The 14,745-nt window shown below is 43.9% G+C and overlaps 2 protein-coding genes across 2 annotated transcripts in view; one reads left to right on the top strand and one right to left on the bottom strand.

Moving 5' to 3' along the window:
• The window catches only part of LOC145353721 (sialic acid-binding Ig-like lectin 12), a 71,158-nt gene extending 66,125 nt beyond the window's left edge, over positions 1-5,033 (top strand). Inside the window, exons 8-11 of the mRNA XM_080204489.1 lie at positions 1,886-1,982; positions 2,398-2,479; positions 3,710-3,890; positions 4,816-5,033. Of these exons, the coding sequence (XP_080060615.1) occupies positions 1,886-1,982; positions 2,398-2,479; positions 3,710-3,890; positions 4,816-5,033 (578 nt within the window). The remainder of the gene's footprint in view (positions 1-1,885; positions 1,983-2,397; positions 2,480-3,709; positions 3,891-4,815) is intronic.
• The window catches only part of LOC145354069 (uncharacterized), a 169,524-nt gene that overhangs the window by 104,802 nt on the left and 49,977 nt on the right, over positions 1-14,745 (bottom strand). The gene's annotated exons all lie outside the window — the stretch shown is intronic.

The following is a 14,745-nucleotide window of genomic DNA, read 5'->3' as shown; positions in this document are numbered from 1 at the left end:
TCCCTAATCTATCAGAAATCTGTCAATCCATGACTTAAACATATTCAACGAAGTAGCCTCCACCATTTCAACGGGCAGAGAATTCCAGAGATTCACCACCCTCAGAGTGAAGAAGTTTCTCCTCAACTCTGTTCAAAACTGCATCCCCCCGACCTATTTTGAGGCTGTGCCCTCTAGTTCTAGTTTCCTTTCTAAGCGGAAAGAATCTCTCTTCCTCTACCCTATCTAGCCCCTTCATTATCTTGTAAGTTTCTATAAGATCCCCCCTCAGCCTTCTAATCTCCAATGAGTACAGGCCCAGTCTATTTAATCTCTCAAAACAAGGGTTATTTTTTATCGATCAAGCACATGCACAAACATGGACAAAATAACAAGATATTCAACAGTACGGGGTTACAGTCTGGCAAACCTGCAAATCACTATTATCCTGGTAAACTTTCTACCTGGATAGTTTAACTTCATAGAAATACAAATAGTGAGAGCCAATAAAGTTTCAGTTCATCTTTGCAGCAATTGTAGGCATCAGAAAACTCAGGAGTTGTCTTTGCATGTCCTAATTGTAATCCACATTGAGCATTTTCAAAAACTGCAAACTGGTAATATCAGACTTCAGGACACCCATGGCAGCCATCTTAAGGCAGTCTCTTTGCTTGATTTAAACAGTCTTTTTAAAGTAGTTCAATATATATCTGATCTGATGACAAAATAAAAAATGAGGCTTCGATCCCTCGAACTTTAGAAGGTTAACAAGTTACTTATATTGTTAGGGACCAGATCAGAAACTCCAAGACATATTATGAAGTTAACCTCGACCCTAACCCTTTTTGATTTTGGCACTGTGGCCAACATAAGGTTGTTCGCTCCAGGTATAATTCTATGAACCAGTTGGGAAGCTTTTATTAAAAGAAACTTTATTTAACAACACGGTTAAAATATAACAAAAAGAATTAACATAACTGATCAATTTAAGTACTTAAACATGACAAGTTATAATTCTTAATAGCTCGCTATCTCTATTGTTCCAATTTAAGCAATATCTTCATAGACATACATTATTCTTCAGAAGCAGTTAGCACCACAAACAGATATGCTCACATAGATGCTAATCTTCCAGCCTTTAACCCCTTTAGACAAATACAGAATGACACCTGACTCCCATATAGCAGCTTCCAGAGACTGAGCCAAACAGCAGAACTTCAGATAAAGAAACCAACATTCTAACAGATGCCAGTGTCCAAATCCAGAGAGAGAAAGATACAGACAGAGAACTATTTCTTCTCTCTATAGATTCCAAACAGCAACTGAGCTGGGTTTCTCTCAGTGAGCCTAGCCCTGCCTAGTCACGTGGCTTTTCCTGTCAAACCGCTGATCAAACCCCAGGGGAAAACATGAACATAACAACCCTGCATTAGTCCCGAAGAAAACAAGCATTTCAGCAATTGAGATCAATTATGCTGTGCTGTAATAACAGGGATGTCAGTTATAGACAAAGTGTCATCAATAAATGGAAGGGACTACTAAAAAACACCTACACAGAAACATGACACAAATATATTTCTTAAATGCACAGCATTGTCACAATATAAAGATATTAATGAGAAATGAAATGCTGATTTTAGTATGATAATCAGCTCTGCATTGAAAAAACTTAGCCTGGCAGACATGTAGAGGTAGTGGAGTCCAACATGAATCCCCTAGAACGGGTGCCACTGATGTCTCCCAGCCCGTTGCACTATTCGAGTGGCGTAGCAAGCTGGGAGAATCGCCCCCAAAATGCTGACTTCGCCAGAGAACGAATATTTAAAAATTGAGTGTAATGCTTCTGAAGATGCATTGGAGCACCTTTCTAAAAGCGTAGTACAGTAATTAATGTTTGTTTTTACAGAGGGAAACTCCAGTAAATGGGCAGTAGTATTGTTCACGGCTGGAATCACGTTGGGTATTTTCTTGGCTGGAATCTTCAACGTCGTGTATATGAGAAAGTAAGTTTGATGGTTAAATTGATTCTATTTTGAAATATTTAATGTATTTTCCAAAGTCGGTGATTGTTTCCCATGAGTAAGAAGCTAAATGCCTTAGCTGTAAGTGTTCTCTGTGTCCCTATTGATCAAGATCTTTCATTATCCTGCTTCCAGCTAAATGAGAATGGGTTTTTCTGCTTTGGAAAATGCTGCCTGAAATGGCAGTGGAAACAGATTCAATAGGAACATTCAAAAGGGGGAACTGGAGAAATATTTGAAGGGGTTGAATTTTCAGAGCAATGGAGGGAAGAGCAAGGTAGGAGACTTGGATTACAGGACAGTCAATAGTTGGGGTTCAGTTACAGTGGGCTCTGTGACTAGGCTGCACTGATTCTCAGATATATGATAACCACAGTGTGATATTGTGTTATTACAGAAGAAAGACAACAACTGAGGAGGGAGCTTCAGAGACCAGTGACATTACTTTGATCTCCATTCCACGCTCTCTGAAGTACCAGGTACAGGAGTAGTTTACACTCGCTTCAAAGAATCAGTCTCAGTGTGTAGACAACACGCGTCCCAGCATAGAATTCCTACAGTGCAGAAGGAGGACAAAGCCGACAACAATCTTACCCAGGCTGTATCCCCCATAATCCGATGTATTTATCCTCTAATCCCCCTGACACTAAGGGGCAATTTAACCTGGACAATCCATGTAACCTACACATCTCTGGAGTGTGGGAAAATACCAGAGCACCTGAAGGAAACCGACATAGACATGGGGAGAAAGTGAAAACTCCAAATAGACAGTCATCCAAGGCTGGAATCGAACCTGGGCCTCTGGCGCTGGGAAGCAGCAGTGCCAATAAATGTGCCATCGTGCCGTCCATAATCTACTCTCCCACTATCAGTACTGAGGGAGTGCTGCACTGTCAGAGGGTCAGTGCTGAGGAGTGCTGCACTGTCAGAGGGTCGGTGCTGAGAGAGTGCCGCTCTGTCAGAGGGTCAGTGCTGAGGGAGTGCTGCTCTATCAGAGGGTCAGTGCTAAAGAGTGCTGCAGTGTCAGAGGGTCAGTACATAGGGAGTGTTGCTCTGTCAAAGGGTCACTACTGAGGGAGTGCCATACTGTCAGAAGGTAAGTACTGAGGGAGTGCCGCACTGTCAGAGGGTCAGTACTGAGGGAGTGCCGCACTGTCAGAGGGTCAGTACTGAGGGAGTGCCGCACTGTCAGAGGGTCAGTACTGAGGGAGTGCCGCACTGTCAGAGGGGCAGTACTGAGGGAATGCCACACTGGCAGAGAGTTAGTACTGAGGGAGTGCCGCACTGTCAGAGGATCAGTACTGAGGGAGTGTTGCACTGTCACAGAGTCAGTACTGAGGGAGTGCTGCACTATCAGAGGGTCAGTGCTGAGGGAATGCCAGACTGGCAGAGAGTCAGTACTGAGGGAGTGCCGCACTGTCAGAGGATCAGTACTGAGGGAGTGTTGCACTGTCACAGAGTCAGTACTGAGGGAGTGCTGCACTGTCAAAGGGTCAGTACTGAGGGAATGCCATGCTGTCAGAGGGTCAGTACTGAGGGAGTGTTGCACTGTCAGAGGGTCAGTACTAAGCGAGTACTGCACTGTCAGAGAGTCAGTACTGAGGGAGTGCTGCATTACCACTGTTGCACTGACAAAGCTACACTATAATTTAACCCTATCAGTGCCAGGGACTGATGTGAGAATGTATTCTATTTCCATTTCTCTATAGGAACAACAGGACATGCTGTTTATTGACCCCCAGAACACAGCCAGCAACACAACCAGAGAGGGGGAGACACCCACTCTCCAGGCTTTCTCCGAAGGTTCACTGGAAGGCGATACTGGACCGAGGAACCCCAACAATCCCGACCACCTTCTCCAGGGGAATCCCCAAGTCTTGAGGGTGATCGGTGACGGGATTGTCCACAGAGACAAGGAGACAGAATACGCACAGATCAAATTCCAGTGGAACTGAGTGTGAAACAGGGAGATAGGGTGAGAAGGTGGGGATAGGGTTTGAGATTCTGGGAAGACGAGACAACCCACTGGGAGAGAGAGGGAGAAAGGGATTGAATGGGTCAGTTGGCAGGATTTGGGATGAATTCCTTCTCCAGTGAAGACTTGATGCTGAGCCACAGGGCTCTCTCTTTCTGTCACTCTGGTCTCTCCCTCTCTCTCCTTTGTGTCTGTCTGTTTTCTGCATTCTCTCTCTGTCTCCCTTTATCTCTCATCTCTCTCCCGCTCTCTCTACTCAAACACACAATTATCAAACCTGATGGGTGGAGAGAGTGATACAAACTCACTCTGTGAACACAGAGAATTTTGTAGCACAGGAAGAGGCCATTTGGTTCTCCATGCACGTCTGTCCTATCCCTTTAACTCAAATCTTTCCTCCATTTGGCCCAACTGCCCTTGTTATCTCACAGAACTCCTCCATGATTGCCAATCTTCTGTTCCAAATCTTCTAAAAAATTCCAATCTCAGAGAGTTCCCCATTTCTCTATTAAATCAATTCTGGATTCTCCTTGTTCTAGGCCTATATTCCCAATCTCAATGACCATTTGTGTAAAGATGAACATGCATCAGCTCTTTCTTCATTTCACATAAGGAAGGATAAATGGGGGAGGCCACTTAACCCATCCAGCTATCCCTGGCCCATAAACCCTGGAATCGTCCATCACACCATCTCTCAGTCTCTTGAATGACTCCAATGTTTCTGCTCTCCCCTCCCTAAATATCTCCGCCTCTCTCTCCTTTCTCCTTTAAGACTTAAGAACAAGCCTCTTTGACCTAGCTTTTAGCTAACTGTCCTGAATATCTCCTTGTGTGCCTCAGTGATGGATTTCTATCTGATTAACAACCTGCTGAAGATCCTCTGGACCTTTACGACATTAATGCCTGTTGTTGTTGTAACTTTGATCTACGTTGATTCAGACTGGAACCATGGAGGTTCCTTTGACAGCGTGTGTATGCAGTGGATGCGCAGTAAATGCTTTGCAGGACAACAAATGAGCATGTCCTTTGAGCCAGGTGCCCCCAGTCCTGCTGTGTGAACACATCATAACTGAGAGACTGCCTCACTGCATGCAGCCAACACGGTTGAATAGTAATGAACAGAAACGTGGTGTCACTGAGTTTTATTATCAGATCTGAATGAGCTTTCTGAAAGCTTGTTCATTCTGTGATAGATTGCAAGAAGCTTTTGCATTTTGTGTAATATTACATTTATTAACACAGGCAATTAAAATGCTCAGATCTAACCATCAATGGCATTACCATCGCTGAATCTGCCATAATCAACATCCAAACGTTACCACTGACCAGAAACAGAACTGGACCCAGCTATATAAATACTGTGGTTACCAGACCACGTCAGAGGCTGGGAACCTTGCAGCGAGTAATTCATTTCCTGACTCCCCAAAGCTTGTTCACCATCTAAAGACACAAGTCAGGAGTGTGATGGAATATTCTCACTTGCCTGGATGAGTGCAGCTCCAACAACACTCGAGAAGCTCAATACCATCCAGGACAAAGCAGCCCTGCTCGACTGACACACTAACCACAAACACTCACTCCCTCTATCACCGATGCACAGTGACAGCCGTTGTACCATCTACAAGATGCACTGCAGCAACTCACCAAGGCTCCTTAGGCAGCACCTTCCAACCCCACCACCTCTACCATCTAGAAGGACAAGAGCAGCAGATGCCTGGGAACACCCCCGCCTGAAAGTTCCCCTCCAAGCCACTCACTTGGAAATATATCGGCTGTTCCTTCATTGTCGCTGGATCAAAATCCTCCCTAACAGCACTGTGGGTGTATCTACACCACACGGGATTGCACCGGCTCAAGATAGTGGCTCACCCACCACATTCTCAAGGGGCAATTAGAGATGGGCAATAAATAATGATTTAGCCAGCCAAGCCCACATGCCATAAATGAATAAACAGTCACACTTTCCTGCCAGTCATGGAACTGTAACTTCACCATTATCCTTCTCAGAGACTGCAGGATAGCTCCAAATTATGTTTATCACATTATTAGGATACAGTGAATGGAGGCAATCTCCACACTGTGGTTACAATTTTGTTCAGACAGCGGATGGGTGAAAGCTCCCCTCCTGCCAAGATTTGAGGGCAGGGTCAGTTCTGACTGTGAAACCCCCACACTCAGCACATGCCCCCTGTTCATCCATGCCCTAACTAACAGTTTTAGATATACAGGGGAACTTCCAAGTGGGGGTGTTCCCAAGTACCTGCTGCCCATGTCTTTCTAACTGGTAGAGACAGGGGTGGGGAAGGGGGGTTTTGGAAGGTGCTGCCTAAGGAGCCTTGGTGAGTTGCTGCAGTGCATCTTGTAGATGGTACACATGGCTGTCACTGTAAGTCGGTGTATGTCTGATCGGACATACACTGTGGAAGGCCTGTTGATTGCTGGAATAAGAAATCCAGCAGCTTATCCAAGATAGAATGACAGAGTGGGGGGTGGGGTGGGAGGGGGGTGTAGTGAAGGGAAGCAGTGGAGTAAATAAATATCCATCTCCTCTCAACATCCCTCATACCAAGAGGGAATATCTGTTTCGAGACTGAGGCCAGAGTGACCACTTGAGAATAGCTGACATTGAAACCAGTTTCAAAGAGCACACCAGCAGATAAGATCAGAAGAGGAACAGAAGTAAAGCTTCTTTACCTGAATTCACACAAGAAAGACTCTAACCATCTCCCTTTGATATGGCCAATCATGGGCATTCGATCTCTGATCTTCGGGTAAGCGTTCTCCAAGGCGGTCTTCACAGCACACGACAGCACAGAGTGGCTGAGCAGAGACTGATAGCCAAGTTCCGCACACATGAGGACGGCCTCAACCGGGATCTTGGGTTTATGTCGCACTATCTGTAACCCCCACAGCTTGCCTGGGTTTGTAAAATCTCACTAACTGTCCTGTCTGGAGACAATACACATCTCTTTAACCTGTGCTTAACCCTCTCTCCACTCACATTGTCTGCACCTTTAAGACTTGATTAGCTGTAAAGGCTCGCATTTCAATCATTATTCTGTAAATTGAGTTTGTGTCTTTATATGCCCTGTGTGTGAAAAGATCTCCCACTGACCTGACGAAGGAGCAGCAAGCGTTCTGAAAGCTAGTGGAGTTTGCTACCAGGTAAACCTATTGGACTTTGGCCTGATATTGTAGGATTTCTTGCTCAAAATCCTGGAACACCCTCCCAAACAGTACGGTGGGTGTACCTGCACTACACGGGCTGGAGTGGATCAAGAATACTGCTCACTACCATCTCCTCAAAGAGCAGCTAAGGATTTGCAATAAACACTGGGCCTAGCCAGCAACATCCACACCCAACGAAAGAATCAAAAATGTACATTTGCAACTAATTTCATGAATTGATAATGCCCAGACAGATAAATGAGCATGATAAGATAGCTACAAATTGCAAGGTGACCAGAGTTGGAAATTGAATATTAGAGGGTAGTTGACATTTTTGAAGGAAAGGAACAAATGGAAAGAAGGTGGGGTACCCATGTTAATAAAAGATGAGATCTGCACTGTAGTTGAAATGTTTTTGGCTCAGAAGTGAACAGGCACAACCGTTTGGGAGGAGACAAGAAATAGCAAGGGAAATAAGTCACTGGCAGGATTAGTTTATAGGCTTCCTGAGAATAGTTATATTGGAGGGCAGAGTACAGCTTAGTATGTGCTGGAGGTTTGAGAGAGAGATGCTAATAATCATGGGAGATTTTAATCATAATTTTGATGCGGCAAATCAAATTGGCAAAAGTAATTCAAAGATATTTTACTGATTGTATTCAAGACAGTTGCTTCCAACAATCAATTGCGGAACCAACTACAGAGCAAGATATTTAAGGTTTGGTGATGTTGCATGACACAGTATTAATTAATGTCTCAAAATAAAGGATCCTCAAGGGAAGAATGATCATTACATGTTGGAATTTCATATTCAGACAGTGGGTAAGAAACCTGAGTATGAAACTAGTGTCTTAAATGTAAATTAATGTGATTACAAGGGTATGAAAACAGAGTTTCCTAAAGAAGAGAAACACAATTAGTTACAAGTAATTTGGCAAATATCCAGTGGCAGATATTTAAAGAGATATTTCAAAAATCCCAAGAAAGATATATTGCATTGAGAAAGAAAGACTATCAGAACGATGAACTATTCATGGCTAACTAATGCAGTTAAGCGTGACATAGAGAGAGAAACTTGAATATGTTGGGGTGAAGTATCAGAATAGGTGGAAGACTGGCTAACTCACAGGAAACAGAGAGCTGGGGTAAATGGGTCATTTTCAGGTTGGCAAACTAAGTAGGGGCGTGTCACAGGGATCAGTGATGTGGTCTCAACTATGTACAATCCACATGAATGACTTGGATGAAGAAACCAACTGAACTGTAGCCAGATTTTCTGACTATGTTATTAAAATAGGTGGGAAAGATTTAAGCTCAGTAGGAAAGAAAGTTGTGAGGAGGACACAGCAAGGCTGCAGAGGGATATAAATAGTTTAAGTGAGTGGGCAAAATATTTGTTGGATGGAACATTGTGAGGGACAATGTGAGGTAAACCATTCAGCAGGAAGAATAGAAAAGCAGATTATTTAAATGCAGAGAGATTGCAGAATGCTGCAGTACAGAGGAATCTGGCTGTCCTTGTATATGAATCATAAAATATTAGCGTGGAGGTACAGTGCAGAAAGAGGCCATCTATCCCATCAAGTCTGAACCGATCTCACCAAAAGACCATCCCACACTGACCCTCCCCTCTGCCCTATCTTGTAATCCACCAAATCCACACATCTTTGTGACTGTGTGTGGTGAGGGGAGAGGGGGTGGAATTTACCATGGCTAATCCATCTAACCTGCATATTGTTGGGCTGTGGGAGAAAACCGGAGCACTTGGAAGAAACTCATGCAGACACGGGAGGACATGAAAGCGCCACTCAGACGGTCACCCAAGGTCAGAATCGAACCCAGGTCCATGGCACTGTGAAGCAACAGTGCTAACCATTGTGGCACTCTCAATTAGGAAGACAAATGGAATGTTGGTATTTATTGCCATGGAGATGGAGTATAAAAGTAAAGATTTGCTACAACTGTACACGACATTGGTGAGACCACACCGAGAGTACTGTGTACAATATTGGTTCCCATCTTTGAGGAGGGCTAGATTTGCTGTGATGTGTTTACAATCTAACTTTCATACCTGAAGTCCACAAGATCTGGTGTACCTCTAAACTAACTTCCCTCAACTTCAACCAGAGGGAGCTATATTCCAGGATATGTAATTTGGGTCCAATTAGCACCCCTCACCCATTGGAAGAAAGTCAATCCAGAGTGTATGGCACACAGGCACAATGGTTAACACTGCTGCTTCACAGCACCAGGGACTTGGGTTCGATTCCTGGTTTGGGTCACTGTTTGTGCAGAATCTATATGTTCTTCCTGTGTCTGCGTGGGTTTCCACTGGGGCTCCAGTTTCCTCCCACATTCTTAAATGCGTGCTGGTTAGATGCATTGACCCTAACAAGCACCAGAGAGTGACGACTAGGGGAATTTCACAGTAGCTTCATTGCTGTGTTAATGTAAGCCTTACTTGTGACACTAAGAAATAAATTGTTACTTTAAATGTAATCTTCCTCATGATAGTCTAAAATTCAATTGTCTTTAGCTAGGTAGCAATTCTCCAGATATTGTAACGGTCCAGTTAATAACTCCTCAGAAATTAATCCCCCACCAAAGGAAATATGAGTTAGGTTTGCAGAGTGTTTGATACAGAAGATGAAATATAACAATTTAAGCTTTAAGTAAACACAACTTTAATTTTATCAGAAAGCTTGCAAGTTGACGATTATGCAAAGCATATAAATCATGATTTTGCATTATATCCCAAAATTAAAAGATGAACAATTCTTATTTCTAGGAGGAAATCCCGAATGTAAACTTTTACCAAAACAAATACTAGATTGGTTCCTCAACACCGATGCTATCATAGTTATAGAGGTTTACAGCATGGAAACAGGCCCTAATCCCAATTTCCCGCATTTGGTCCATATCCCACTAAACCCATCGTACCCATGTAACTTTGTAACTGCTTTTTAAAAGACAAAATTGTACCCGTCTCTACTACTACCTCTGGCAGCTTGTTCCAGACACTCACCACTCTCTGTGTGAAAAAATTGCCCCTCTGGACACTTTTATATCTCTCCCCTCTCACCTTAAACTTATGCCATCTAGTTTTAGACTTTGGGAAAAGATATTGACTATCTAGCTGATCTGTGCCCCTCATTATTTTATAGACCTCTATAAGATCACCCCTCAGTCTCCTACGCTCCAGAGAAAAAAGTCCCAGTCTATCCAGCCTCTCCTTAGAACTCAATCCATCAAGTCCCGGTAGCATCCTAGTAAATCTTTTCTGCGCTCTTTCTAGTTTAATAATATCCTTTTTATAATGGGGTGACCAGAATTGCACACAGTATTCCAAGTGTAGCCTTACCAATGTCTAGTCCAACTTCAACAAGACATTCCAACTTCTGTATTCAATTGTTAAGAAAAAATTGCTATTGTTAAGAAAGCGCATGAACACCTCTACTTTCTCAGGTGGCTAAGGAAATTCAGCACGTCCACTACGTCTCTCACCAATGTTTACAGATGCAACATAGAAAGCATTCTTTCTGGATGTATCACAGCTTGGTATGGCTCCTGCTCTGCCCAAGACTGCAAGAAACTACAAAAGGTCGTGAATGTAGCCCAGCTCATCACACAATCCAGCTTCACAGCCATTGACTCCATCTACACTTCCCAGTGCCTTGGAAAAGCAGCCAGCACAATTAAAGACCACACACACTTCTCTCGTCCACTTTCTTTCGTCAGGAAAAAGATACAAAAGTCTGACATTACATCCCAAATCTACTCAAGAACCCCCCCCAGCTATGACTGTAACACTACATTCTGCACCCTCTCCTTTGCTTCTTTATATGTGTATGTTTTGTCTGTATAGTGTGCAAGAAACAATGCTTTGCACTGTATGCTAATACAGGTGACAAAAATAAATCAAAATCAAATCAAATAGGAAACTCAGACACCCATCAATCATCAAAGTAATAATACCTTAATCCCCAACAGTGTGAGAGTTGTTAGGTCTGAAATGAATCCCACATGGAGGTAACCCCTACCAACAGTCTTTCTCTTGAAAAAGCCTAATATTTCAAATTATGTTGAGATACTTACCAGGAATCTTTAGTGTTTTATAATTAAAAGGTGACATGGAAGAAGGTCATTTGTTCAACAATAAACCAACCCTTATTATCTCATATGCGGGGAGAAGACTCTCAGGGTATTATTAGGTGGTTCAGCCTGTTTCTCAGAGTTTAAAATCATTATTTGTCAGAAACTTGGGTTGGGTGACGGTCATACTGGTTAATCTGCTTGGCCAATGTTTAGCTTCCAATAAGATTATACTGGGGCTGACTGTTCCTTTATCAGTGTGATTCACTGATCAGAACTAGTACTGTACATGCTGGTTGTCATTGTAAGGACCGTTAGGATACTGGTCTCTAGACGTGTGTAAGCTTGTCACTTTGATATGAAGGGAGTTAACCCTGTTCATGCTTAGCCAACATTGCTCATAGAAAATGCAGCTTGCTTGAGGTTTGATTGAAAAATCATTTCTAAATTACTTTCTTGTATCTATCCCATATATCCCATGGGTGGCAAGATGTCACAGTAGTTAGCACTGCTGCCTCACAACGTTTGATTCTCGACCTGAGTCACTGTCTGTGCGGAGCCTGCATGTCCTCCCTATGTCTGCATGGGTTTCCTCCAGGTACTCCGGTTTCCTCCTACAGTCCAAAAGAAGTGCTGGTTCGGTGGATTGGCTGTGCTAAATTCTCCCTCAGTACCAGAACAGGCGATGGAGTGTAGTGACTAGAAGAATTTCACAGTAACTTCACTGTAGTGTTAATGTAAGCCTACTTGTGACTAATAAATAAATAAACTTAAAGTTATATTTTACAGCCCTTATTCCTATACATTGCATTTCAGCGAATACAAGCAGTTCACAGAGTGTTGATTGTGGGTTGAATGGTGAGGCTGATTCCTGGGATAAAGAAGTTTGTCTTATGAGGAAAGGTGGAACAATTGATGTCCAGATTGATTAGAGTCTTAATGGATTGGATGGTGAGATGTTTTGCCCTCATGTGAGAATCTAGAACAAGGGGGCACAGTTTCAGAATGAGATGTATGATGGAGATGAGAAGGAATTTTTTCTCCTCAGAGGGTCGTCAGTCTGTGGGATTCTTTTTCCGGGACAGCAGTGGAGGCTCAGTCATGGAATATATTCAAGACAAAGTTTTGAGCAACTGGTAAATCAAGGATTGTGTAGAGGGATCAGGCAGGAATTAAGGTCACAATCAAGTCAGATGTGATATTGAACAGCGGAGCAGACTTGAGGGGCTGCATGGCCATCTCCTGATCCTTTTATCTTCCTATTTAGCTACAAGATTCACTGATAGGACAACGGAACATACTGTCTGCGCACTTTGATCCAACTTCCCCATTTTCACTTGCAGTGACACACCTACCCTTTCTAATTAAATGCACAGAGGGAGCAGCACATGAAGAGGACATTCAGCCATTAACTCCTCGTCAATGGCCATCCGACATTGAGCAGAAATACCATCACTGAGTCAGGAAAGGAAGGGTTAAAACAGCTAAGCAACAGTGCAAAATACAAGCTCTTTTATCATTTTCTGACCATTTCCCCAGTTTGAGCTCACAGTGACACTTCAACATTTTCTAATTAAACATATAGAGGGAGCAGCGAGGAAGAGGACATTCAGTCGAAGAGGAGTGTGTCAGCAGTTACTCCCCAGGGGGGTAAATAATGGAATGATTGGAGTTCACTTCCATGACCAACATTGTCCTTTGTTGATGTTGTGACTTTGTGACTACATAGACAGCCTGGAGGAGGGGGCTGAGTTTAGGGTAACGAAACTTGCTGACGACACGAAGATGAGTGGAAAAGCAAATTGCATGGAAGGCACGGAAAGTCTGCAGAGAGATCTGGATAGGCTAAGTGAGTGGGCAAGGACCTGGCAGATGGAGTATAATGTTAGCAAATGTGAGGTTATCCACTTTGGTAGAAATAATAGTAGGAGGGATTACTATTTAAAGGGCGAAAAGCTGCAGCATGCTACGGTGAAGAGGGACCTGGGGGTCCTTGTGCATGAATCACAAAAACCCAGTCTGCAGGTGCAGCAGGTGATCAAGAAGGCAAATGGAATGTTGGCCTTTATAGCGAGGGGGATTGAATATAAAAGCAGGGATGTCTTGCTGCAACTGTACAAGGCACTGGTGAGGCCACAACTGGAGTACTGTGTGCAGTTTTGGTCGCCGCAGTTGCGAAAGGATACATTGGCCTTGGAGGGAGTGCAGAGAAGGTTCAGCAGGCTGATACCGGAGATGAGGGGGTTAGCCTGTGAGGAGAGGTTGAATAGACTGGGTCTGTACTCATTGGAGTTTAGAGGGCTGAGGGGGGATCTTATAGAGACATATAAGATAATGAAGGGGCTAGATAGGGTAGAGGTAAAGAGATTCTTCCTGCTTAGAAAGGATAGCAGAACTAGAGGGCACAGCCTCAAAATAAGGGGGGGGGTGGGGGGGACAGGTTAGATCGGAGTTGAGGAGGAACTTCTTCACGCAAAGGGTGGCAAGTCTCTGGAATTCTCTGCCCATTGAAGTGGTGGAGGCGACCTCGCTGAATATACTTAAGTCACGGGTAGATAGGTTTCTGATAGACAAGGGAATTAAGGGCTATGGGGAGAAAGCGGAAAAGTGGAACTGATCCACTTCAGATCAGCCATGATCTTGTTGAATGGCGGAGCAGGCTCAAAGGGCTAGATGGCCTACTCCTGCTCATATATCTTATGTTCTTATAAAGAGAGATTCCAATATTTATGCTTTTGAAAGATTTCTACTGATTATTGAGATCTGGCTGTGAGGCTCAAGTCTTCGAAAGGAATCCCAAACTTTTTCTCCCAGCTCTTCCCTCCTTCCACAATCCCCTTGCTCTCTCCATTCAGAGCTTTAACAACGTGCAATGGGCAACTGTTGGTCCCTCAAACAATTTCAGACAAAAATCATCCCAGTTTCCAACCCGGATTTTCCATGAAGAGACATCAATCTCTCCAAAACATTCAAAATCCCTTGTTTGGAAATATTAATTAAACCCTGTTAAATTATACTTTATGCCCACCTAAGAGGGGAAACAGGACCGAGCTTCATGTGAGAAGATGGAACATCCAACGGTGCAGCACTCCCTCAGTACAGACTCTCCGAAAGTGCAGTACTTCCTCAGCACTGATCCTCTGACACTGTGGCACTCCCTCAGTACTGACCCTCTGACAGTGCGGCACTCTCTCAGCACTGACCCTCTGACAGTGCAGCACTCCCTCACTACTGACCCTCTGACAGTGCAGCACTCCCTCAGTACTGACCCTCTAACAGTGCGGTGCTCCCTCATCACTGACCCTCTGACAGTGCGGCACTCCCTCAGTACTGACCCTCTGACAGGACAGCACACCTCAGTACTGACCCTCTGACAGTGCGGCACTCCCTCAGCACTAACCTCTGACAGTGTGGCACTTCCTCAGCACTGACTCTCTAACAGTGAGGCACTCCCTCAGCACTGACCCTCTGACAGTGCGGCACTCTCATCACTGACCCTCTGACAGTGTG

This window comes from Carcharhinus amblyrhynchos, chromosome 16 (assembly GCF_965287045.1).
Source record: "Carcharhinus amblyrhynchos chromosome 16, sCarAmb.v2.hapA, whole genome shotgun sequence".
Taxonomy (NCBI): Eukaryota; Metazoa; Chordata; class Chondrichthyes; order Carcharhiniformes; family Carcharhinidae; genus Carcharhinus; species Carcharhinus amblyrhynchos.
The sequence above is the reverse complement of the archived record's forward strand: the minus strand, read 5'-3'. Positions and strand labels throughout refer to the sequence as shown.